General features: G+C 48.0%; 1 protein-coding gene and 1 long non-coding RNA gene across 3 annotated transcripts in view; both read right to left on the minus strand.

Moving 5' to 3' along the window:
• Nucleotides 1-658: 658 nt before the first annotated feature.
• The window catches only part of EIF2B3 (eukaryotic translation initiation factor 2B subunit gamma), a 96,571-nt gene continuing 71,276 nt past the window's right edge, over nt 659-25,953 (minus strand). For both annotated transcript variants that reach the window (XM_048059023.2, XM_048059024.2), the window contains exons 9-12: nt 24,710-24,787; nt 24,095-24,243; nt 12,357-12,460; nt 659-874 (exon numbers count right to left, since the gene is read on the minus strand). In XM_048059023.2, the coding sequence (XP_047914980.1) occupies nt 822-874; nt 12,357-12,460; nt 24,095-24,243; nt 24,710-24,787 (384 nt within the window). In that variant the 3' untranslated portion in view covers nt 659-821. The remainder of the gene's footprint in view (nt 875-12,356; nt 12,461-24,094; nt 24,244-24,709; nt 24,788-25,953) is intronic.
• Nucleotides 16,165-24,087, minus strand: LOC136791323 (uncharacterized). Its single transcript, XR_010833074.1, has 2 exons — nt 16,579-24,087; nt 16,165-16,373 (listed from the first exon to the last, which is right to left on the minus strand). It is a non-coding gene; the product is annotated as an uncharacterized lncRNA (long non-coding RNA).

A 25,953-nucleotide genomic window follows, 5' to 3' on the forward strand; every position in this document is an offset into this window, starting at 1 on the left:
AATCCCATCCAGGTGCTTTACAATCCTGGCACAACCCCTGACCACAAGGCTGTGCGTTTCACATTAGTGCTCTCGACTCATCTCGCATACGTCCAGCCATCCCCAGATCATCTGGACGTGGGAACGCACCTCCCGGCTGGGCTCCAGGAACCACCGAAATACCGCAGACGGTACCCACCGCTCGTGCCCTGCTTTCCCTCCCTGCTCCCCCATCCCTCCGGCCCCCTCGCAATGCTTTTGGGCAGGATTTCCAAGTGACGGACCACACTCAGCCCCGGAGGAAACGAGTGCCAAACTCCTCAGCTACATCACGGACGGAGCTTAAACATCTCCGCGCTTTGGGGCAGCGCCGTGAGAGAGAGAGGAGGAGGAGGAGGAGGCCGGTGAAGCTGCAATCCCCTGTGCTGGAGAGGTGCAGGAGCAGCATCCCCAGCAGCTCCTCCTTGGCATCGGGGACGGTGCGGGGCTGCGGGGACGCGGTGTGTGCCGCAGCGAGGTCGGCGAGGCGATTCGTCCGCGTGGGCACGGTCTGTGTGGTCCCCGCTCGCCCTTCTGCCGGAAAAGTACAGGGCGTCCGCGGGGCGCGCGGGGCCCGACCGGACCCGGCACAAACCCGCGTGCATCTCAATGAGGGGGGAGGGCCGGGCGCACACACGGCTCTGTAAATACTTCTTTATTAAGACATAAATACAAAGCCGAATGGGAAAGGAGCAGTGACAGGGCGAGCCGTGCCAGTAGGGATCCGTACGGATGATCTTACGATGCTGAACATCTGGTTCTGCTGCTCGCTTCCATAAAATCATCTTTAAAACCTAGTTGGGTTATATCTCCATCAGCTGCTCGGTGCCCACAATGACTTCATTAACATGTTTGGCTGAAAAGAGAGAGGGGGGAAAAGAAGAGGAATTGAGTTTTAGAGCAGCGCTTCAGACTTTGCATTTTTCAAATCTGCATCTTTAAAACAAATGAGAAAAGCAGATTCTAGGGAACTCGAACACAGATTTGCTGCCCTTTTTTGGTCTCTGGCGTCTCTCAGACACGATCCCACACACATGGCAGAAGCCTAAACAACTGACTAAACATCAGGAGGTTTCTCTAATGAGACTTTTCGCGTGTGTGTGTCACTACCAAACAGCAGAGGCCCGACGGAAGTCCCAGCTGCTGCTGACAGGTGTACATCCAGGTCCAAGCAAAGAACCATCGCCATCCAACATGGAGATCTGACACAAAATTAAAGACCAGCAATCCTCCCCGGCCCTAAAGAGTGTGGTGTGCCCCCAAACTGCACCGGGGCTGCTCAGCATCAGAGGGGCCACCACAGAGATGGGACAAAGCCCCCTCCCAGCAATCCCGACTTAAATTTTAACTTGATTTCTCCCTCCTGGATTCAAAAAAATCTGGACGGAACCTCTCCAAAAGTGCTGAGATGAAGCAAGGTCTCCAAGCACCGCTGTCACCTCTGACAGTAACAGCGGACAGCCCACCTCAGGCTCCCACAGAGCACATTTGGTGGCGGGGCAGCTTGGACAAGGTCACTCCTCCGCCTGTTCCCAGGAGCTCGGCACAGGCTCGGAGGACACATTAACGTGCCAGTCCCTGCCCCTGCGCTGTTAATGCCCTGTACTGAAAGAGCCTCCCGTTTAAAATGCAAAAGCAGCTTGTCAGGGAAGGACTGCAAATAAGGGATCTCAAGCCAAAATAATAAAAACACAAAACTGAAAGCCCAGTGCCTAAAAAACCAAGTATGTGGCCTCGGCGCCTGACACAATGCCTGTGTGCTCAAAGTGGGTGTCCTCGGGGTACCACCCCTGAGGGGGGAATCCAAATCGCTCTGGGTTGGCCGATTCAGGAGGAGTTCAGGTGGTTCGAACCGTGCCCCGAGGCTCTCTTCGCACCCCTTCTCCCCAGGAATAACAACAGGCTCGCATATCCTGGGTGCCTGGCATAATCCATCAGGCGTGCAAGGTGCTCAGATGCACCGAAGGAGGCTGTGCTGTCTCCAGCATCTTACACGGCAGCGGGGGGGAGGCAGCCAAGGATAATGGAAATAACTGGTTGTGTTTTATTTACCCACCTAAAACTCCTCCCCTCGGGGGAGCAGATTTTGCAAGACAGCTGCAAAACAACAACCATGCTACCCTCGGCTACATAAAGAAATTCCTGGCAATCCCCAAAGTGGCCGAGCCAACGCGATGCTTCTCTTGGTTGCGAGTTTAAGGCATTATCTTTGCACCAAGCAAACCATCGCTCCAGAAGAGGTCTGATCAAACACTGCTTTATCAGTTTCAAGGAGTTATTTGGGCTGTGGCAAGGTAATTTCCTGCTACTGTCCTGACCCCACAACCATGCAGATCATCCTCAGCCTGGAGGACAGAGCAGGGCGAGCTGCGTGACCGCCTTTCAGAGATCCTTCGTGAAGGCAGAGAGTAAGACCGAGGAGTTGCTTCTCACTGTCAGCATCAGATGGAGTAATTTATTCCTCTGCTCAGGGTATTTAGCGACAACTGACAGCCCTGGAGCCTCAAGTAAACGTCCCGGAGCTCGAAGCTGGAGCTTGGAGCCCGATCTCCAGCACTTGGAGCAGGACGAGCAGAGGTGGATGCAGCGCGCAGGAAAACGAGGGACTGACTGTGCGTGTGCCAGGTGCAAGCGTGATGTAGGTAGCACCACACAGCATCTCCAGCACAGCCCTGCCAATAGCCCCAAGTCCAGCCTTCAGCTTCTCTCTCCTCCCGTCCTGGACCTCACACAGCTTTGCCAAGGTACCTCAAATCCAACCTGCAGCGCTTCTTGCCGTAACATTCCTCACCCCCAACAACTTTCCCAATGTATCTCAAACAGGCCCTGTAGCAACTCCTGTGACTCCATTCCTGAACCTCCTCCAAGCAGACTACCTATCGTGTTGATTTCTCTGATGTGAATAAGACTCTGGCCAGCATCCAGAGGGAGTAATTACGTTATGCCTCTGCAGATTAAACATGCCTTCATCTAGGCTTGTGAAGCACCGTGTCGATTTACGGTTCTATATATAGGTTGTCTGTAGCAATACCTTTTAATAAGGAACTCCTTGCTTCGTGTCAGACAGCATCCTGCACCGTCCTGCGTGCAGGGCCGGGACGGGCCCTGTCACATACTTTGTTGCAGAGCTGGTACGAACTATTTGTATTTTGCACTGACATGCTGGTAGCCTCCTTCCGATATCTCGCATTTTCCATCTGATTAGCTAAAAATGCTTTTCAAGAGCGGGTGAGTAAGAGCATTCCCATTTTGCAGGTGGGGAAACTGAGGCAGCAACGAGCTTAGAGAGCTTACGCAGCCTGCCAAAGCCCCAAGGGAAACCAGAGCCTGCACTCCCTGAACTCCCATCGCATCCTGCCTTGACCCACGCCGCCCAGCCTCCCCGCCGCTGGCACACGCAGCACGCCCGGCGTGTCGCTGCTACCTGGCAGGACAGCACGAGATCACCAAACTCCTCTCTCCTTGTACAGGCTGAAAGGAAACGCATGAACGTGCCTGCCTCGAATCCACAAGAAAGGTTTTTAAGCGATAAAGGGAATGGTTTTGCTAGAAACAAAGCCCGATTCCGCACCCCAGGGGGATGCGATGGGGAGATAAGGATTCACCCCGCTTCCCTCTTCCCTTCCCAAAGCCCTCCTCGCGGAGGGAAGGGAGTTCAGACTCCGCCGGGTGTGCCAAAGGGAGCCGGGCTGCGGGGAGCGTTTCATTATCAGCCGTGGCTGCCAGTTGCCAGTGGCTCTGGCTGGTACCAGCAAGCTCAGTTCATGCAGAAACTCTGCCTGAAACTCCGGGGGGAGGAGGGAGAAGTACCTCACATGCTTCGCTGTTCAGCTCCCTTCTCCTTCCCCAGCTCCCCATTAGGGATTTCTTACCAGGCTGCCTTTTATCTGACACTGGCAGGGTTACAGATGCATTCAGCCCACAGAGAAAGAAGAGGGATTAGAGAAAGGACTTTGAGAAAGCCTTCGAGTTGGACTCTGCAACCTTAAATCATGTTCAACGAGATCTTCTCAGATTGGGAGCATCTGGTGCTAAGCGAATCCAGAGCTGATCAACACATTCAGCCTCCTGATTAGCACTTTGATTCAACTTGCTGACGCAGCCCAGCCTGAAGTCAGCCTGGGTGCTTGAACCGAGCGTCCGCGGAGGTTTTACTGAGCGTAAATCAAAAAGCTGTCAGGCGTTATGTATGCGTTCCTGCTCGGGAAGACGTGTGTTTACACATACTGTACGCGAGCCCCTTCGGAAACATACGCGCGGCCGCGGGGAGAGCTGGGGAGCAGCAGCGGAGCCTTCGGTGCTCTCGGCTAAAACCAAATTGTAATGCAAATAAACAGCGGGGCGGAAATGACTGCAGAGCCCAGCGCAAACCCTACCACCAGGACCGGGGGCCGCGGGCCCTCCCCGGCCTGGCTGGCAGGTTCCTGCGAGGCCGCTCGCAGCGAGGGGATGCCGGAGCATTCCTTTAAAAGCCCCGTGAAAGCATCTCCTTGTTGTTTGCTCAATTAGCCCCAGACAGATTGCTGCTGCTGCTGCTGCTGCTGGTGGCAACGCTGGGTTGTAAAGGAGGAGGGGAAGGAGGGGAAAGGGAGGGAAAAAAAAAAAAAAAGGGAAAAAAAAAAAAAAAAGGTTAGGGCCTAGGCCCAGGACCACCACGAAGTTCCAGCCCTCAGGGGCTCCAGAAAACGTTCAGTTTACTCACTCAATTACATACACTGTTTTATAAACCCTTTAAAATAAAATAGAAAACAGTCCCTGGCACAGAATTACTGCTCTATTATACAGCAGTGATGAAAGCCACTGCTGTGTATTTGCTCTCTTTAAAGCAAGAGATAGTTTAACTTAAAAAATGAGGTGGGGGGGGGGGGCGGGGTGGCTGCACAAACGCATGCACGAAAACACGCCGTGGGTGGCTCCTACCACACTCACCCAGGACAGAAAGGATCAGAGAAGTGGGAGAGAAGAGCAACTTGTCTCTGCAGTGATGCTTGGCCCGGGAAAAGCGGCCAGGTTGGGGGGGGAGAGGAACTGAAGGGGCTTAAGGGGATGGGAAGCAGCTGAAGCTCGGCTTCGGGAGGCTGGAGGGTGTTTTAAATTACATGTAGAGATAAAGAAGGGAAGCAGGTGATGGGGGCCGAGCTGTTTGTGTTTATGGAGCACTGGGGCTTTCCAGTCAAGGCCTGCTCTCTCCCCAGCCACGCTGAACTTACGGGATCGCCAGAGATCGGGGTGCCCAAAGGCCAGGGGTGTCTCGGAGCTCCCCCGGGGGCCACGGCAGCCCCGCTGTGCTGCCGTCGGCCGTGCTTAAGGGGATCCGGAGCATAAGCAGCCCCCCTGGGGAGGGAGGCGCAACCCCCCCGGTGCGCTGGGGCTGGCAATAGCTTCAGGGAAATCAGCTCTGGTCGGCAGCTGGGGGCCCCGACACAGCCCCCAGGCAGAGATATCACTCTGGTCTTACACCCCGCAAACACCAGCGCACGGTGCCTGTGCTCGCCCGGTTCAGCTGAGGCTCTTCTCGTTGCTCACCCGGTGTCGGTGGAGAATCGCAGAGTGGTTTGGGTAGGAAGGGACCTCTAAGGATCATCCCGTCTGCCTCCCTGGCGTGGGCACAGAGATCTTTCACTGGATTAACGCCTTTGCCCTTAAATCCAGTCAGGGGAACAGGCACATCTCGGGAGCATAAAGGTAAACGCAACGATGCAGTCAGCGCCTGGAGAGAGATGAGTTTGCTGGGGTTTGGAGCAGATGGTCCGGGGGGGAAGGAAGGAATGGGAAAGAGATTACTCCTTCATTGGAGAAGTGATTGCTCAGGGTATGGGAAAGTGATTGCTCAGGGTGTTAGGAGAAACATTAGGCAAGGGAAAGCAAGGTGAAGAGCCAGGGATGTGCACAACAGCAAGCTCCCTGGGGACAGGGAGACACTCCGAGCCCTAGCACTGTCAGAGTCCCCGCAACCCTTTCAGAAGGGGCCTGGGTTATAGTGATGGATGTGCTCCCACGGGGATATCAGCCCCTCGCAGCACGTGCTAGCGGGGATCTCAGAAATGTCAATCTGAAAGACTCCGTCCGCACTTCCCACCAGGACGGCAGCGATTTCGTATCTGCCTGGAGACTGCTGCCCGCTGTGCTGGACACAAGTCGAGGTCCCCTTCCTTTCTCAGGCATCCATTGGGGTGTTCTTCCTGGCTCTTTCATGTGGCCGAGCTCTAGCCGAGCACAAGCGGTTATTTTCTCTGCGTGGAGCATGTACAAATATTTCCACAAGGTTACGAACTGCTGCCTTCTGGGGAGGCTTCACAATCCACACGCTGCGAGTGTGGCAGTTCCTTTAACCCGTTCGCTCGGGAAGCCTCAGCCTCCCCGGCTGGGAACAAGAGTGTGACAGCACAACCGGCCCCGGCGGCCGAGGGGAGGACAAAGCACCGCTGGATGGATATTCCCGGGAAGTTTTATGCCACCGCTAAGGCCAGAACTCATAAACCATTTTTATACAGCTTGGAAAGCAGGCTAGAAATGTGTCACTGATGCAAAAGACTCCTTCAGAGAACTACCTGCCAGCTGATATCTCTGTCGGGGACGTTCAGCAGTTAAACTGCTTTGGGGAACAAGTCATACGGACCTCCCAGTTTCCCTACAAATTTACACCATTCCTCCTTTCCAGCTCATCTTGCACCCCAGTGCACAATACACGTGTGCACTGTTTAGTCTGCGTCTGTTCTTCGCAAGCTTTCGTAACTCCCATCTGCACCGCAGCGTGCTTTCAGATCCCGACCTTGTGTCGCGCTAAGGATTTTCAGTTCCCCAAGACTTCACCAGGAGGTACTCAGCATCTTGCAAAAGCAGATGCTCGGTCCTGCCTGAATGCAGCAGGAGCATCGGAAAGCCCATCGGTTCCTTCCTGTCCCTATCCCGCTCAGTCGGCTGGGCTGAGGCATCCTCACAAGCTGCCGCCCATTCATATGTAGAGGCTTCGTACACCGTACCTGCCTTCAGAGGATGACATTAGAGAAAAATGTGCTCTTTGGCCCTCATTAAAATAAAACAATCTTACTCTGTTTCATTGAGAAGTCCTAGGGCTCCAAGCTTGGAACGGGATTTGGAAAATGATCGGAAACGGGAGCCAGTCCTTACTGGATATGTGCCTTTTTCTGTTCTTGTGAGAAACCACACACTTTTGGCTACGTGATAAGCCTCTGGAAAAAAAATCTCTGTTTGCACATGTTCTCAGGAGGGCAGCTAAAAGCTCCAGAGACAGTTTGCACCGAGCGCCTGTGGAAGTGCAGGAACGACGCAGGGCTTCCCCCACTCGTGTCCCTGCTCCCTGGACCAGAGCAGCACTCAGCACCAAACCGTTTCCCTCTGGTGCCCAGAGGGATCCTGCCTGGGCATCACAGAGGTCGAAAAAGGATGCAGTCTGACTCAAAGCAGTCAGGGGGCGAGTGCCAGGTGGGAAACGGAGCACGTGGCTGCTAGGGAAGGGAACTGGAAACAGCATCGACGGTCAGACCGGAGGAGGAGTCAGGTGGGTGTCCAGGTATAACAAAGTGAAAGAGGAGAACAAAAATCTCCGTGGGATTAAGCCTAGAGGAAAAAAGCAAAGAGAAGACCGGGAATGGGATGAGAACGGTGCTCAGACAAAGCCCTAGCGGGGAGCTGTGATGCAGGACTCAGGATCGGATAGGAAAGAGGTGATGTAGCCCAAGGGCTGACGCTGGGAGCAGGAGCAGTAAAGCCTGCAGTAACTACTGCCTTCTCCCCACAGCACCAGGAGTGAATCCCAGGGCTGTCAACACCCCTGGGCATTTGTGAAACCTCCTGGCAAAGTTCCTCTTGCCCTGCTCCAGACCCAGCTCAGGATGACCCACTACTGTCAGCTCCCATCAGCTGGAGCAGCAGAAGCTGTATAATGGAGTTCAAGTTCCTGGCGCTGCTAATGATCCATGCAAGGGCCAACATGATCCCATATAACAATTTTTTTTCTTTTTTTTTTTTTTCAGTGGACTGAACCCTCCCTCCAAACATTTACAAAGCAAACGTTAAGGCTAAAATGTCCAGTCTGTAATAGTTAGGGAATGCCACATTTAACGTGCAACGTTAGCACTAAGTTGGGCAGTCAAAACGAAGGGGCACACGATCAGCATCTCCCTGCCTCTCAGGTCTCTGCAAAATAGGCAATGCAAGGTAATGCCTTGCAATAGGCAAAAATAGGCAAAATAGCAAAAACCATGCTCATGCTGAGGAGATGAAAATGAGGTTGTTAACAGCTGTGAAGCACTAAGATGACAAATGTTGCAGAAAGGCCACAGAAAGGATCTTATTTCTTGCATAGCGTACAGTAATTAAGGTTTCAGACTCACACTGAAAAAAGACAGGAAAATGAAAAATATGGAACAACCCCACACTCAGCATGCACTCAGCAGTACGTTCTGCGTGCTGTCTGTGTCAGGGCACCACAGAAAACAGAAATATATGGTTGCATTAAAAATGTATAGGAACAAGCACAGCGAAGTCTTAGCCTACATCCCGGTCATAGTAGGAGGTAATGCTCCTGCTAAGTATGTACCAGGATGCCAAGCTAAGATTACATCAGCAGCCCGAATGCTGGTGTTTTTTTCCTTCTCTGAAAATACACTTCGTGGCAACAACACTGCTGTAATGCACTTTTTGGGTGTGTAATGACTCAAGCTGTCCCCAAATGACATTGGCTCCTTAATATCCAACGCACATAAAATATCCCAGCCCCACGGACAACAGAGATGAAGGTGAGGGTAAGGCGGTGAGTTCTGTGTCAGTTTTGCTGGTTACACCCTATGTGTGTGCCTTTACCATCTCTGTTCTCCGTACTCCTTTGAAGAAAGGTTAGGCCAATTTATTGGGTACGCCTCTTCCTGACTAACCTATACCAGATGTACAACAGGCTCCCTGCTGGATCTGCCCTAATGACTCCTTTGGGAATTGTACTCACTGACTCTGGGGCTCATCTGATCCGCGGCTGGCCCATCACCAGCACTCCCTCTCCCTAGCCCTGTTCCAACGAGGGCATGCTGCTTTTGAGCTCCTCTTTAAAAACAGTTTCATCAAGAAGGCTGGAGCGTAATCGTAATAACTGTCTCAGAGGCAGTGATTGAATGCTTTGTGCAATTAAGCTCTTTCAGAACTGCTGCCTGTCATTTCCTATCCCTTTAATAATTACCTCCTTTTTCCTAGGTACCAACATGTTTTTCTAACCGTTACCTGGGTGAAGGAGCTTTCACAAAGCCTGTCTGTTAATTCTCCGCTAGCAAATTTCTTAAATTGAAGTATCAAAGAGGAAGTAAAGTGGATGCTTCCTTCTCATGGCAATAAAAGCAGTAGGAAGAGAATAGCATGACTCTCAGGAGGCACTGGTTGCAAATACAGAAACTTAATAAAACTCCATAACACAATTTTAGCAGAGGCACTTAAAAAGTACCGTGTCTGGCCAATGCTGTGATGGGGCCTGAAGTCACTGCTGACAGCTACCTGGCCCCCCTCTGTCTCTAACTTTCTTTTTGGTTTGAAACAGGCTGCATCTGATCTACCCCAATAACCAGGGCTGGAGCGCTCCTTCTATTTAGGTGTCCAGAGCTTTGCCAAGCCCATTATTGAGTGATGAGGTCTCCCACCAGATCCCCAGGGAGATTATCCCACAGCCGACCAGACCACATCGTTAGGAAAATGTTCCAGATATCCAACCTAAATTGTGCTTAATTCAATCCCATTACTCCCAGCTGTACCGTTTGGACCACCCTAAACATGCCCCTGCCTCTTCCGCAGAAGGAAAAGGATGAGAGCTGGTTTGAGTTACGTTTGCCTACCATTTGTGGTAGCTGTTCTTCTGCCATCCTCCTTCCGTGGAACTGGAGTTTCGCTTTCTGAAAGGAGGTCAGTGGCTCAAAGAGCTCTTGTACCCTGAGCTGCCTGGGCAGCGTGACCAGGGCTCACTGGGAGCAAACAGCCGGTCTTGCAGCAAAGTCAACTCTGGGATTTGCATGGGGCTGCGCAGGATGGTGCGGGGAGCTTCCTACCTTTCATAAATCCTGGCTGATGCTTTGGAATAAGGAACTGCATTTTTTTTTCTTCTTTAATGTTTCTGGGAAGGTGTGTGCAGCTTTGCTGAGGTGGTTTCTAGCGTGGAACTCCCAGACTGGGGTCAACAGCCAGCTGCTACCGCTTACGTCTGCCGAGGTGCGATCAGCTTGCAACAAAAGGTGGCTGCGACCCAAGAGAAGTAGTTTTTTTGTAACCTGGCTGTGAAGGCTAGAGCTTGAAGAAGGAAAAGTTACCAAACAGAACAACACAGCCAAAGTCTTGATGAAAGGGGGAATATGGAAACAGACTTCCAGGGCCACACCAAAAGCTTGGCACGAGATACAGGAAGTCTTGGGCAGGGGAAAGGAAGTCATGGCATGCTTTCACAGCAAAAAAAGAAGGCCCAGTTTACTGCGGGACCAGGCAAGGTCAGAGGAGACATGCTGGGCTGGAAAAACTCCACAGTTCAGGAAATAAGTCATGAACTCCACAGACAAATCCCAGACCACCGAGGAGAACCTGACCCCCAGCCCAAAGAAATTCCAGAACGAGTAGGAAACTGAGGCAGGGAAACGAACTGAGGCTGTATTATTTTTTCTTGCTCAGCATAATGGTGTATTCATAATCTACCCGAACGTCTCTGCTAACGTCAATCATACGTTCCCGAACAGTTTAACTGGAGGGCCCGCAGACTCACTGAGAAGTGGATTTAAGCTTTGGAGAGGTGAGCACACGTGGCCCTACAAGAATAGGCAAATGAACCACAGTTTCCAGCCCCGTTCCTCTCCCTCCAAGTATGTTGACAGGCCCTGAAAACTGTCCAGACAAGGATGATCATGAAGAAAGGATGATTTCCATACCAAGATCAACTAGACTAGGGTCTGTACCCTGGAAGAGACTACCAAAGCAGACGTGAGTGAGGTCAAAGCGCGATGCTTCTGTTTGAAATGGTCTACTAAAGAAATTGAGCATAGTCTCACTTCCTGAGATATTTGCTAAATCTACACCCTGTTTCCTCACAGTTCAAACTGGAGGGTAACAACCTGGTGTGACCTGATCCAGCTCTCCTGTTGACTCATGCTCAGGGGAAGGCACGGATGGAGCACCATGAATAGTGCAAATCTTCAGGGTTAGGCAGGCAATGAACCCCCAAGAACCACTGATTCAGAGTGATGTGCTGGGCAAAGCCCTGGGTAGGCAGAGATCGTGGTACATAGGGACCAAGACCACAGTGCACAGCACACTCACTGGGTATTTCCTACAGTATCCGAGACTCACAACTGCAGGACCCACTTTGTTTCCATGGGTCTTTTTTACTCGTAGTTTCAAATTAAAGGACAAATTTCCATACGCATAGCTGACAATAGGTTATGCCATACGACATTAAGTGCAAACCCTGCTCTGTGTGAAGACACTTACAATTGGGAAACCACCCATATACTATAAAGACAAAGCAAGCAAACAAATCCTGATCTGACTAAACAACTTCACATGGAGCCTGCAAAGGAACTCACTTTTGTCCTCAGTCCACACCCTAGAGCAGGGATCTGCCAAACCCCAACCATAAATATTCATTAAAAAGCCCTCTGCTTGGGATGCAGTCACTGAGACAGCCATTTCCTGCCCATTATCTCTTCGGGCAGGAAATCAACAGTTCCACTCAGGCGGTTACCAAGCCCTCACCACTCACAGCTTGATTGGACGGCCTAAGTTTGCCCAAATTAGGGCCACATAGTTGTAACCTCTCTGAAACCCCAAAATAACATTTCATGTCACTAAAGCAGATCTGAACGCAGCCACCCTTATTTTTAGTACTGAGCAGAGCAGCTCCTAGTGTGATGCTGCACCTTGAGCTCCTGCTTGGAGCAGGGTGAACGGAGCACGCTGACGCCCACGGTTGCCAGCACAAAGAGAAGGGTGTCTGATCAATAATTTGACTGCGCCACCCCTGACACTCACAGAGAGGATTAGTCAAAATAACAGCTCCTTCTGCTGAGGACAACTTCAACATGATCTAATTGTGGTCTCTGGGAAAAGACTGTCTCAGCACCCAATCTCGTTCTTCATAATAACAACAAAGTTCTTCTGCCAACTTCTGAGGAGCAAGTCCCTGAACTGTTCTTGTGCCAAGAAACTGTACTTTCCATGAAAAAACAATATTATAGGACACCACTCTGTAGAGCTGCCACTGTTCACTGGCACTTTATGAAGAAACAGGAAGAAAATATTGAGGAGGAGATTCTAAAAATTAATTATAAATGCACTGTAAATACAGCTCCTCTACTTACCTTTGGTTTCCAGTCTCTGATCGCTTCCAATTAAACAGTCTTTGATGTCTGCACCCTTCTCTATCACGGCATTATGACAAATAACACTGCCCTGAAGACAGCACCTATAATGCAAGCACAAGGTAAAGCAAGAAAATGATTTAAAATGACAGGTACAAAACAAAAGAATCCAACAGAATATCTAAAAAGCCTATGACACAATCCCGTAAGTAGGCTCGGTTATGCTCTTTTCTCAAAAACTCCACTAATCTTATGCTGATCCTCACACCCAGCTGCCAGAGCAGGTTTGCAAAAAAGGGTTTCCAGTTTTACCTCCTGTTAAAACAGTTTCCCTGTACGTTTCCTTAACAGAGGAAGTCCTGCCAGAGGATGTCACAGACACGACACTGGCCTGGGAACTGGGACGTGGATCAGGTCTCATACTTTCCACGGACAGTATGAGTAACTGCACAGGTCACTTTTCTCTCAGTTCCCCAGTTAAAAAGAGGAGAACGAGCCCCGTCCTTCCCTGTGAATGCTGCTGAGAAGTTTCATATGTTCCAGCCACTAAGAAGGGATGGTCAGAAAGGGCAGAAGATCAATACCTCAACTGGCTGGCTCTGTTCATTTCACATTCAAGCAACCAAACACAATTACTCCGCAGTACTAAACCAATGAGACCCACACTGCAACTCTGGAACTGCTCTACCAGTTGACACCAAAGTCTGAAATCCACATAGGATGGAGCTTTAGCTAAAGTAACCTTCTTCCAAAATGTTTTTGAATCTGCTTTCAAATGTGCCAATCTGATTGTCCAGGCAGGAAAGAAGTTCAGAGTCCACGCTCCATAACTCCTCTGTTGAGAGATGCTGAGTGAGTTACTGCGTTGGTCTGTGCCTGCAGATGATTTGTGTCCTCATCTTTGTGTGTGCAGAGATAGGATGAAATCACTGAAGGACACAAAATGTGAAGGCAACCAGCTAAGAAATGCCTAGATACACTGAGTCTTAACACACCTCCAAACCAGCTGCCTGGGAGGAAGGTATAAGTGAAGTACACAACACACAGAGATGGAGGTAGTCTGTGCCCCCACATTCATTCTAGCTGAACCTCTTCCCCAACATTTCTGTTAATGATGGTTACAACCGTGGATATTCTCACTATCCTCAGTCAAACAGCTGATCTCTTTCTGAAGTTTTTGGTTTCAGTGATGTTCTGCATGGCGAGTCCCACATTTTAACTGCTCTGTGACACCCGCAGCCGTTCCCTACCTCGGCCCCACGTCTCACCACTGCTCACTGCACCGGTGAAACACGGCCGCACCGCACCGTCAGGCTGGCTCGGGAACAGAAGAGGTGTCTTGGAGTTTGAACTAAGAGCACAGAGGGGTTTTGGTACCGGGTCAAAGCCCTCAGCCTCCATTTTGCAATGAATGGAGAGCCAGCCAGCCACGGTCCTCAGGAGGAAAGAGAAGCATCCATCCTCACTCCACTCTGCCAGTCTTGAAATGAGTCCCTAGTATTTTCCTGCTTACACATCACCATTATGTAGCATAGAGAATTTGCCATTAAACATCTAACAATTCTGTCGCTCATGTGAGCCAGAGCAGAAACCATCTGCCTCACAAACACAGCATTAATTCTGCAGGAGTAAAAGCAATAAAAACGGACCTCAGCCACGGTGGTTAGCAGTTACGACTCCCCTTGAGCAGACTGTCCCCTCTGAACAATCATTCTTTTAACTCGCTTCGAACTCCCCCTCCTCTGACCTACAAGGAGGCAACGTGAGCAATTATGCTACAAGTAACCAGCTCAGGTTGCCTTGGCAAGGTTTTTACTAACATGTTAATAAGATAAAAAGCGGCAAAGATACACAGCAGACCCCTGCCTGCCTTTGCTCTCACACTGTCACAAGCTGCTTCCTTTCCAATGGCCCCGAGTACCCGCGCAGGGGCTCAGGCCATCATCTCGTGCAGCAGCGTTTGCTGGGGGAACGAACACAGGACTGGAAATCGTGCTGGAAGATGAATCGGTGGAGGGAGGACTGCCCACCACCGCTGCCATCCCCAGCTGGCTTTCAACAAGACCAGTGAAGGGGATGGGAGGGACTGCTCTTTGCCCACCGAAACGGCTCCCATCCAACAGGTGTGCTCCCAAACGCCTCCTCTTCGATCGCTTCGAGCTATGCAGGAGAGAGCTCTCCCCGGCGGCTTTGAGGTTCCCACCATCTATCACTTCTCCCAGGCACAAGAAGAGCCACGGGTAGGCTGAGACCTCGCGGCACCACCCTCGCCCGCTGTAGCACCAGCGGAGGGGGGATCTGAGCTCACGGTGGGGCCGGAGGACGTGGGACGTGTGTTCAGAGCCTGCCTGGGGAGAGCGTTTCAACTCCTGGGGCAAGAACAGCACTGTAACCAAGAAAGCGCTGATGACATTAACATCAAAGATAAGGGGGGGTCCTGCCAAACCATTTGTTGGAAGGACAGCCCAGGGAACCAGGGCAAACACGTCTGTGCCACGTGCTTGCAAACCTTCCCCAACGCCAGGGTAAAACAAAACCAAACAACCCCGCCACCCCGGGAGCTTCTTAAACCTTACAAACCCCACCAACTGAAGAAGCTTTAAAACCGTGCTCAGCACTAAGATTAGCCCAGTCACACAAACCAGCAGCGAATCCGGCTTTTATTGCTCAAGTGGAACAAAACTTCGGGAGATAAAAACACAATTTGTGGGTGTTCTCTTCACCCGCTGACAGATGTAACACAGCCATTTTGAAACCACTTGTAAATGCCTTTTTTCTAAAAAGTATGCTCAAAAGCCTGCCAAGAGAAGTATTTTGTGTGTTTATTTAATTTTTACTATTTTTTTTTTTAAATTGAAGAGTAAGGAATAAACTTTTATTCTCTTACCGGGTAAGCATCACATCTCGGGGCAATGTGCTGTGTTCTCCTCAGATAAATAGCCACCGGGTTTCCTGCCCTGCTTAACAATTAGGTGCCATTAGTCCTCAAAGGTGCTCCGACAGCATTCAGCTTCATCGAAGTTGTTGTGTGCGTGTGCATATGCACATATTTGATGTAAAGCTTTATAATGCAAACCATATTTTTTTTTTTTGCCCTTAAAATGTACTATATTTTTAAACTTTTCAGCACTGTGAAAACGGATATCTCCTGACCTTAAAATCCAAAGAGCATGTTCAAACCCACAAGAGGAACTAATTTGGGGCATTTGATTTATGGCTGAAATTTCAATTTGAATTTGTTTTAAGTGTAATCACAAACTGCGAGTCTGGCAGCCGAGCGTTTTTGCGGAAAATAAATAAAAATATTCAGTGCGCGTCTGCATTCTAGAGAGAGCATTTTTACAAGCCCGGTCCTGTAGTGGTAACAGATGGAGATGTCGGCGAGCTAAGGCATTAATTTCTTCCACAGGTACGATGTGCGAAGGAAAGCACAGGCGAGTGAGTGTGTGCACGGCCGTGCACACGTTACACGCCTCCATCTGAGACAGCGAGGCTGGCTCTGGCTTTTTTTTTTTTTTTCCTGAAAGTGAGAGAACAAGAGCAAAAGGAGTAGTGGCCAAGGAGGCATGGGGGGATTACAAGGATTTAGGTCTTTAAACTGCAGACCACCTAACAAGATCACTCTGAAATGCCACTAATTTCAGCTAAGGCCACAGACCTCCCTTCCTCTGCCCTCCCTCTCCCCCCCATTGTAAACAACTAATCCCAGCAGAAAACAACAGAGAGCAAAATGTACACACATTCTGCAACATTCCAGGTCCGGCTTTATCTTTTATTTATTTTTCCAAAAGGTCAGCGTATGTATGGAGGGAGGGGGGGGAGGGGAAGAAAGCCAAAAAAACCTCAAGTCCATCTCTTGTGTGGGCTCGAAGGAAGCCGGGAGAAAGCAAAGTCCAAGAGCACACAATATGGAGCTTTTATAGCGCGGCGATTCCTGGCCTCGGCTCGCTTTCCCCTCCCTCTATTTGTGGCAAAGCCACATAGCTTTAAACCAAAGGACAGGGTGGTCGATTACATCTGAAAGAAATGTAAAGAATTGAGAAAGAATTCCATCTCCTGTCGAAATTATAAATAAGGAAGTATTAGTCCCCGAGACAGGCTGATTTATGCAGCCCTGGAACTGCTGACTTTCAGCCCGAGTATCAGTCTATAAATCAAACCCTTAAATCAAGTGTGTCAATTGCTGCAGTGCTGAGACACTTAAGAAAAGAAAGGCACCTACCACCGAAAGCAGGAAGACTGCCAGGGGACCGAGGTGCTGTACCTTTCTTAATTTTCCAAAGTGTAAATCTGAGATCAAACGTCCTTTGGGGGAATGGGAAATCAAAATACGCCGCGCTCAGCACACCGGGAGCAGGCTGCAGGAGTCCAAGGCACAACCCCCTAATTACAGGCTACCCACTGATTATTTAGGACTCCGTGATTAAAGTGATGAACGCTCCTGGGAGAAAGGGGCTTAAGTAACCGAGGTCAAGACCTCAACTGCAGCTCTCGCCCGCGTTGTGCAAGCTTAGGAAGGTATGAATGTCACAGGTTTGCCTTACAGCAAAGCTCCTGAAACACCAATGGAAGCTATCCAGGTCTGCTGGTTTAATCCAATTGTGCCAAAAAACCGACACGACCTCCGTTGGGAAGCAAAGCAAATGAGGTGTCTAAAATGCAACGCTCAGAACTACAGACTCGAGCTGAAGAAAGAGCTCGAAGCGTAACGCTTAGGACGGCCCGTGGGCAATGCTCCGCCGTGCCAAGAAGTCAGGGCTCTTGCTCCTCCGGATGAGCTAGGAAGCAGAGAGACTGATTCGGGAGTTAAAAGCCAAGGGTGACATGCCTCGGCAGCTACTTTGCTGACAGAGGGGTAACAGCTGTGGATTCCCCTGGGAGCAACATCCCATTCTGCCTTGACCAAGGAGATAACAGCCACGGCAGGCACCTTAACGGTGGGGAGAGGTGGCAAGGAGGCGGGCAGAGAGCTCTCAAAGCTACCAGCAGCCCCTCAAGGAACCCCCTTCAGCCTGTGTGTCAGTGGCTGGGACACGCAGTCACAGGGACGAGGCACAAAGAGCACGGGAAGCAGGGAAGAGGCAAAAACACCATTAGGAAACTTGAGAACCCAAACGTTGCCTTCACCGACATTTAGTTTTACACACTTAGGATCCAACCCAGGGTTCTGCGGATCTCACGTTATACACTCAAGTAAATACCAGAGACTACAATAGATGCCAGCAGTACGTGCTATAATTTATAGATACATTTCAAAGAAAGCATTCTTAAGTGAATTTGGGCTTTGATCTCCTGTTTTTCCCCTTGGGGGTAACAAAAACATTCTACCAACCCCCTAAATTCTTAACCCGTCTCTGAGGGTGTTTTCGCTAAGGAACTTGTTTTATGTCTCTTTTCTAGCCAAGCTCATCACTGTGGTATGGCTCCTTTACACTTCTTCCCCACACCCTAAACATTTTGCATTACATATTGCGTATACTTGCCAGCACTCGTATTTTCCAGTGAAAGTTCAACTGACCTTAAAGGGTTGCCTCAAACCTACCTGAACTTGTTTTATTAAGTGAAACTTAGGCTGCTGGGGGAGGTCGCCTGCAAGGTTCTGCCTCGCCTCTGAAACTTCAGATAAATCCAGCTGATCTCGGAACAAACAAATTGGTGGCCTTTTATGTAGCTGCAAGCCCGGTTCTGCACACTTCAGCAAAAGCGCACGCTGAAACCAGTTTCACACCAGGAAACCCTACGCAGGAGAACTGACCTCCCTCTGGATTCTCTCTTACAGAGTGGAAGGGCCACATCCTGCATGGCTTTACACATGCAAAGCTGATGCCCAGGAAAAGCTATCTACGTCTATTTTAAGGTAACAGAGCAGAAAAGCTGTATCTTCACTCCCATCGCTGAGTTTGCTTTGCTTGCTCACCAGCTGGCCCAGTCAGACTGACAGGGATAACAGATATGTGTTTTCCCTGGGGTTTTCAAGGGCAATTCGGGACTGAGCACTGTAGCCCTCCGTAGGACATTACTGGTTAAATCAACTTTCATATCGTACAGGCTAGGTTTACAAGTAAAAGAGGACTTTCTAAACGTTGCCCTTAAAAACAGAGACTGGCTTCCTGGAGCTAAGCTGAACTTGTTCAACTCCGCAGTCCCCTCAGGAACTCAGAGGAAAAATTCTGGCACTGGGAGAATTTCTTCCTTTTCCATACCCAGGCTGGGAAAATTTTCAACAGCACCAATGGCACTTACACAGAGATTCCCACCAAAACCCAAGAGCAATCAGATGCTTTGAAAACGCGCATACCCCTCTTCAATTAGAGCCATGTGGCTAGCAGGAGGCAGAAGCTTATTTATAGCTCTGCAGTCAGACATAACTCTGGCCACCTGAAGAAGAAGATCAGCAGAACGAGAGGAGCTGTTTTAAAATGCCACTTTTCAGAGCTGACCTGTGCTTTAAGTTCAACATTTGGCATACAAGATGTTTGTAAAATGGGGAAGAGCTCCCTGCGCTATCAGGGAAACATCTGTATCTGAGTTTAAAGAACAGGTGATTTATTTGAGATAGATTGATGTACCAGGAAGCTAGCCAGAAGAAAATGTTTTTTTGAGGAGCTGAGAGTAATAATGGTTCAGAGATTCACAAGATAACAGGTACTATATGAGAAATATCCTAAATACAATACAGCAGAATTCAGCTTCTGTTGAAAGCAACTGAAAACTGGCCCTGCAAGCTGCCTAGCTGCTTTCCGCTCACTGCTTGCCTGGTTCGTCCTCTCTTCTTCAATTTACTTTCCTGAAAGCAAACTCTGTTGACCTGAGGTTGTCTCTACTCAGTATCTTATGAAGCATGTGCAATGAATTAAATAGGAGGATTAAAATTACGGTTCCTGACCAAAAGATTTTACAGTATAAAACAAAAAGGTGGGAGAGAAACATAACTGCTACATAACCAAGAGAAGTAAGAGCCCTTTTTACAGGCAAGCACTGTATGTAGCTTTACTCATATATCCATACTTATCTACATCCATGATATATTTTATATTTATATATACTTTATCCATATTTAAGCTGAGCATATGCTTTTTCTGAATTAAGTACTCACTTCTCATGTGCCTTCTGCAAAACCTATTCTACACTGGTTCTTTCCAAGGTTAGCATAGGGCAGGGGTGCAACTGGTATTGGGAGACCGAGCGTCCAGAAGACAACAGCTCAGGATGCAACAAGTTTGGGAATCCCTGCATAAGCACAACTTTATTCCCAGCTTTGCAAGCTACGATGCTGGAAACGACTTCATCTCCTCAATTCTTTCTCATGAGGGAATGAGCTGTAAAATACATTTTACAATTTCAACAAAATGTTGCTTTGGCAATAGGATCATTCCTTTGTACTGCTATTATCCAACGGGAAAAAGACCACTTATGTGCTGAACCCCTATAAATGCTCGATTCCATCCTGGTTTTAATTACAACTTTCTTCAAACCGCTCACTGCTTCTACATCAGGTGCTGATTTGGCACTATTGAGGAAACAACCAATAAACTTCACAATCAATCTGCAGTTAGTAGTCAATCCAGCTCAGCTTGCTTGTTGTTTTCTTCCTTTGTACATTTTCTCAAAGAAAAGTAGCAATAAATTGGAGACATGTGGTAAACGCGAGCAGCGTTTAACTAGTCGCACGTGGTCTCGCTCCAGTCCACTCACCGAGTAACGTTACAGCGTCTGCGCCACCCACTTCAACACGAGTAGCCAGAGCGTGATGAACGCAATCCAACCCATAACTTACTGTCTTCGTGTGACTGAACAAGTTAGATGCTAGTTTCAGCCAACGTAACGTTAATTGGTGTCAGTCCTTCCTCCACAAATGTGGGTACTTGAGTCCTCCATGCACATTTTTTATCCAGCCTATCCTTTTGCTGAGATACCAGAGCTCCCAAAGGTTTACCCCATTTCCCACTGAGACTTGTCTAACTTTCCCCAACATCAAATATTCACACCACCCCCCTGCACTTTTCACACGTCGCGGTGCTCGGTGTCACCTCCTTTGCCCCAGGCTGCCAGTGTTACAGCGTGCTCCTCGGGAGGCGAGCGGGCTGTAAGGAGAGCACCCCTACATCAAAGACCTGGGGATGGAGGGGCCCTGCTGCACGGCACCACACCTAACCCACAGAACGAACAAAAGGCTCAGCCCCAAATACAACCCAGACTGAGGACGTGCACAGCTACCGCGGGAGCATTCAGACGCACGGAGTTTTTGCGTGCCCTATAATTTCAGCTCGATGAGTAAGTTTTCTCCAGCCACGTAACTCAGTGCAGCCATTTGTCACCAAGCTCTGGGGAGCCGTGCAGAGGGAAACAAGAAGCCTTTCCCCGCTGCAGCCTGTCACCTGGGCAGTCAGCATCTCTCAGCACTTGCGCTGTTGTATAAATTACGTCCCTCCCAGCTTGGTCAAGGATGGCCATCATTCAGCACGTATGTAATCTTCGCTATTTTATTGTCTCATTGATGGAAGAATTAGCTCACAGCGGGAAACACATTAAGAAAGGACTAGCAATTATTTTGCCTGTGTTGCTAACTTCTTTAATCCCCTGTAATCTCTTCTAAGGGGGGATTCATATCTACTCAAATCACTTCACAGGAGACATACATAGCTTAACAGAAGACCTACACACCAGGGCTGGGAAAACCCAAACCCCTGCTACTGCTCCTGCAGAATATCAGACATATCAGCCATCACTGGAGAAAGGATCGTAACTTGCAAACAGTACGCAATGGTGAAATCAAGTTTCTTGATCCATTCAGTTTTGAAGGAACTGTTTCAAAGGGCATCATCTAGGTCATAACCTCTGTTTCTACAGTAATAAGCCAACCACAGCCTAACAATAAGAACCTAGTTTTGTACTAAACCTCTTGTGGTATTCCCATCTGCCCAGAAAGAATCTATTTGTCCATTTCAGAAGCTGGTATCAAATGTAGCAAGTCTTTCTGGTTTGGAGATGTAATTTGTGGGTCCCAAAGCTCCAGAAACTATGGCACGTCCAACAGCAACCTCGATTCACAACATTACAGAGAACCATCATGAGACAAAAACATCGTCACATATTCCTTTGTGACCATTTCGACACCATTAAGCAAAGCTGCTGAGCACTTTTCCAGCTAAGATGGGGCAAAAAACAAAGACGGGTTAGATTCAACCCAGAGAAGCTCGAGGTGATGTAAGTGGTAAAAAAATTATCAAGGCAGCGTCATGAATAATGACAGCTCTCGATAAATGAACTCAGAACGGAATGCTGAGCAATTTCTGCACTTTGTTGTTCCCAGACTCCTGACTTTCACAAATTATTTACCTGATCTTTCTTTCTTCTCTGGGTTATCTAAACAGCTTTGTCTTTTCCATAATATGTGCCCTACGGCAGTCTTCTCAGCCTGCTGCTTCAAGTTGGTATTACTGCGATGAACAGAACTGGGACTGGCCTTCAGTTATCGCTCACGTGTGACTAGGGCACAACACAGTAGTTCATTAGTTTGCTGGAGCTGCTCATGTCAGCATTAGAACATATATTCATTAGATGATACAGTTTTATCCACTTCTCAGCGCAATTCCAGAAGTTTCTAATATGCCATGCATTAGATAGTGTTAAAGCTGACTTACATCAGAACATTTGCTATGCAAAAAAAAAAAAAAATTAGATCTGCTAAGGCACTTTATGAGCTCATTTGCTCATTTTGATTCATATCAGCCAACGTATCCTGACTTTCCAACTAAAGTGGAAGACGTTTTCTTAGTTGGTGATTAGGTAAGGACCGAGCTACTTAGAAATGCTTGGGAGAAGAGATGTTTGTAAAGCAAAGCTGTCCACTGTGGGCAGTTTAAAGCAAAACCACATATAATTTATCCAACTGTTGCAAATGGGTCCATCAACATGTTCAGGAATCATTAACATTTTAACAAAAATCCATCAGATTTAATCAAATACATGAAAAAAGGTCAAAATACACAGAAACTGTTTTCACTAAGTTACAAGCAAGACCTCTTTCAACACAACTTAGCAGCTAGGATATTTCTGTATCTCACCATCTGTGTATGCATGACTTCACCCCTCTCTAATCTTAAGGATTACAATGATGCAATAAAAAATACTTTATCAGTGCTGTACCTGTGTAGATCTATGCAATATGAATTACAATATGCTTTTAAATGAAGCTCCACAGTCTACGATCTTATTTCTTGCTGGAGACGAATGATTACAAATTTGATTCCAGTGCATCAGTGGAGCTACTCAGGGGGAAAACTCCAGGGACTGCAAGATTTTTCTTTCATTGGTGGTGACATTGTTTTCACTGAGAGTGACCAGGGAATAAATCGTTTTCCAGAAATTCACTAAATATTATCCAAAAAATTAGCTTTAATATCTTATCATATTTATAATGCCTGTGGAATTTTGTTGAATGCTTATGATAATGACTCTTGAGCTTGATTTAGGATTTAGAAAACAGTATTACTACATAACAGTGAAGACAAACACAAGCTAATTTGGGACTCTTCATAAAAATACCACTATTTATACGCTCAGCTGCCTCTGTGGTAGAGCTGCTCACCTCATATGCAGAACCATACTATTATGACTGTGGCATCAATTCATTAATCAAAATGACAGAGGGTCCCATGATCAAACGAGAGAGGTTCTGGTACTTCTTATGACAGCAGCACTTGTGATACAGCCATACTGGATCCATTTGCAATTGCACTGGAAACCAGCTATTTTCTATACTCAAAGGAATTCTGATTTATGATGTGCTTGAAATTACTGTGGATTTCTATTAAAGACAAACACTTGGCAGTAAGGTACCATACTTACCTGTAATTTAGTTATGTAACAGTAGTATCCTCCATAGACCCCACATCCTTTGGGTTTTTTGTTTTTCAGATATGCAGGTTCCAGAGCCAACTTGGTGTTTTTTAAGAGTTTGGCCTTTTTCCTGAGGCCCTAAGCAAACCTCAAGCCATGAAGGAGGAGGGAATTTATACAGGCCTGCACAGACTCAATCAGCAGTTTCCTTTCTGCTGACATCCACAGGAAGCCAGCTTGTATGGAAAGATGGGGGCATGCAGACATCAACAATTACATATATGCCACTTTTCCCACATTTAGAAATGAAAAGCTGAAGGCTACCTATTTAGCTGGTGTCTTTAGTGCATAGGAAACCTCTACTGGCTGGCAGATTTTCTCTTTGAAAAATTTATTCATTTATTCTATTACTCAGCATACGCAGCAGTAAACTAAAGCTTGCAAGATGACAAAAAAAGGATCAAAGAAAATGACAGGGAAAGTTGTAATATTCTAAGGTGATAACATCATTTCCAGTTGGTAAGCGTACCACTTCAAAATATATCTCCTGACCCAAATATTCTAGGTATACTCATAGACCCAGCTACTAAAATAAAGCTTGGAAAGATGGCACACAAATCTATACAGAGTCATACATCCTCTTAACTTAATTCCACATTCTGAACATGGTATGATCTCCTCTAAAAAGAGCAAACTATGTTTCAAGACTGCAGGACTCATTAAATCATTTCACTTCTGCATTTTTAGCCTGTTTACAGAGGCATTTCTGACTTGTGCCTTAGAAACATCTCTCCTGTGATCAACTGTTACTTACAGGACAAAAATTACAGACTCAGAATCTATCTCAAAAAGTGAACAGAAAATTTAGGGGACTGAAATACAAAGAGGTAACATACCCTTCCTCGATTGTAACAGAATTCATGATGATGCAGTTCGTTATCTTAACTTTGTCCTTTATGGTACACATGCTGCCAATGATGGAGTGTTTAATGGATGTCTTCTCCCCCACTTGTGTAGATGACCCAATGATGCTGTCTGATCCAACCTAGGGAGGAAAAGAATGGAAACTGGCAAAAGCACCTGGAGCTCTCCGATCTGTGTTCTCCAAACATGTGTTCCAAACAGCATGTCTCAAGCACTCATCCACAGAGCGCACACTGCTCGACCCTCAGGGATCCTTGGCAGAGGAAAGACCTAAAAATTTGGGGCCTGTCCCATAGGCAGACAGATGGACGGTCTTCCCAAGCTTTATTAGCTCAGTAAAATTCCATTTTAAAATTTACCACATTAAATTAAAATTTACCAAACATGTTCAAAGACAGAAACTGAAAGGCAGGAACTCAAAGAGAGCCTAAAAGCAGACACTGGGCTGTACCACTCACATTGCAGTTCTGTACTTCAGAACTCAGCTTCACATCCAACAGTGGGACTGAATTTTAGGAAGCAGTTCTTGAAGCGAAGGGCATGCAGACTGTATTGAAAGAGCAGAGATGCACAAAGGGAACACTTACCATGCCTCTGTCAGTGATCTGTGCAGACCCGTGAACCAGTGGCTCTTCCAGACCCAGATTAAGCAATAGTTTGGGAACCTGGATGAAGAAACCAGCACCGCAAGTTAACTCAACAAGGCTGTATCTGTATGGTACATAAACAGCTCAAAGATGGCTTTGGTTTCCATTGCACTTATAAACTTATTAACTTACAGGAAAACGTAGGTTCCTGAATTTTAAATCTGCAACTGGATATGTGTGGTTTATTGTCTTCCCATTTTGTAAAGGAGGCAGGTATGCTTCCACTGCAATGTACTGCACGCCTCCCTTTAAACTCAGCTTCCCACCAGCAACAAGCAGTGGATCACCAGCAGCAAGCAGGCTGCAGGTTCCAGCAGGACACAGTGGCATCCCATATACTACTGTAAAGGTTTGTCCATCATCTGCCATTTTAAATGCAATTCAAAATGGTTTTATCATTCAGTAATGCCACGGAGAGAAGCAAGTAGTATCAAAGATAAAACAAACTGGCATAAAAGATGACTATGTTTATCCTGCTCAATAAGGTAGCATGCTGAGATGCAGGCAAAAAAAAAAAAAAAAAGTATTTCAGATGTGTAAGAAGAAAGAAACTACAGTTGATCAAGTAGCTATTCCAGATGGCAGAAAGCTGCAGAAGAAAAGGCTCTTGACAGAGAGAAGACAGGTGTTTGATAAGCAGACAAAGTAGCAACGGTAATAGAGAGAGACACGGTCCATTAGGTAGCCAAGAACAAATCCATCGAGAGCAATTCTGAGCTGGCTCCCAAAAAGAAAGGGGAGCCAGTGCAGTAGGAGGATGGGATATCACGCTACCATTCCCCCCTTTTCTAGGTGAAAGAGCAGCCTGAGGCACTCCGCTTCTCCTGGCGTCAGGCTGGGGCCAAGGTCACACACCACAGGAGAGGCGATGACAGCAGGGATGAGGATCTCAGGCGAGGCAGGAGTCTTGCAGACACGGTGCTGCACAGAGCCGCTTGCAGCGGTGAGGCAACGTCTGATGCACCTTGGTGTGACAGAGGTGGCAGGCAAGGAAACACAGAAGGTACAGAAGGTGGCAAACCGATGTGTGAGTGCACAGAGGTCTGTGCCAAGGCAGATCACATGCCTGAGTGAGAGGCAGGGCGTGCTGTGGCTGTGTGGAGCTCTGCTCGTGCTGCTTGGCCAGCAGGATGCATGCGCTGACTGCCCATCGGGGAGGGCAGCTTGTGTCAGCACGGTGACGG

Source organism: Anser cygnoides, chromosome 8 (assembly GCF_040182565.1).
Source record: "Anser cygnoides isolate HZ-2024a breed goose chromosome 8, Taihu_goose_T2T_genome, whole genome shotgun sequence".
Lineage (NCBI taxonomy): Eukaryota > Metazoa > Chordata > Aves > Anseriformes > Anatidae > Anser > Anser cygnoides.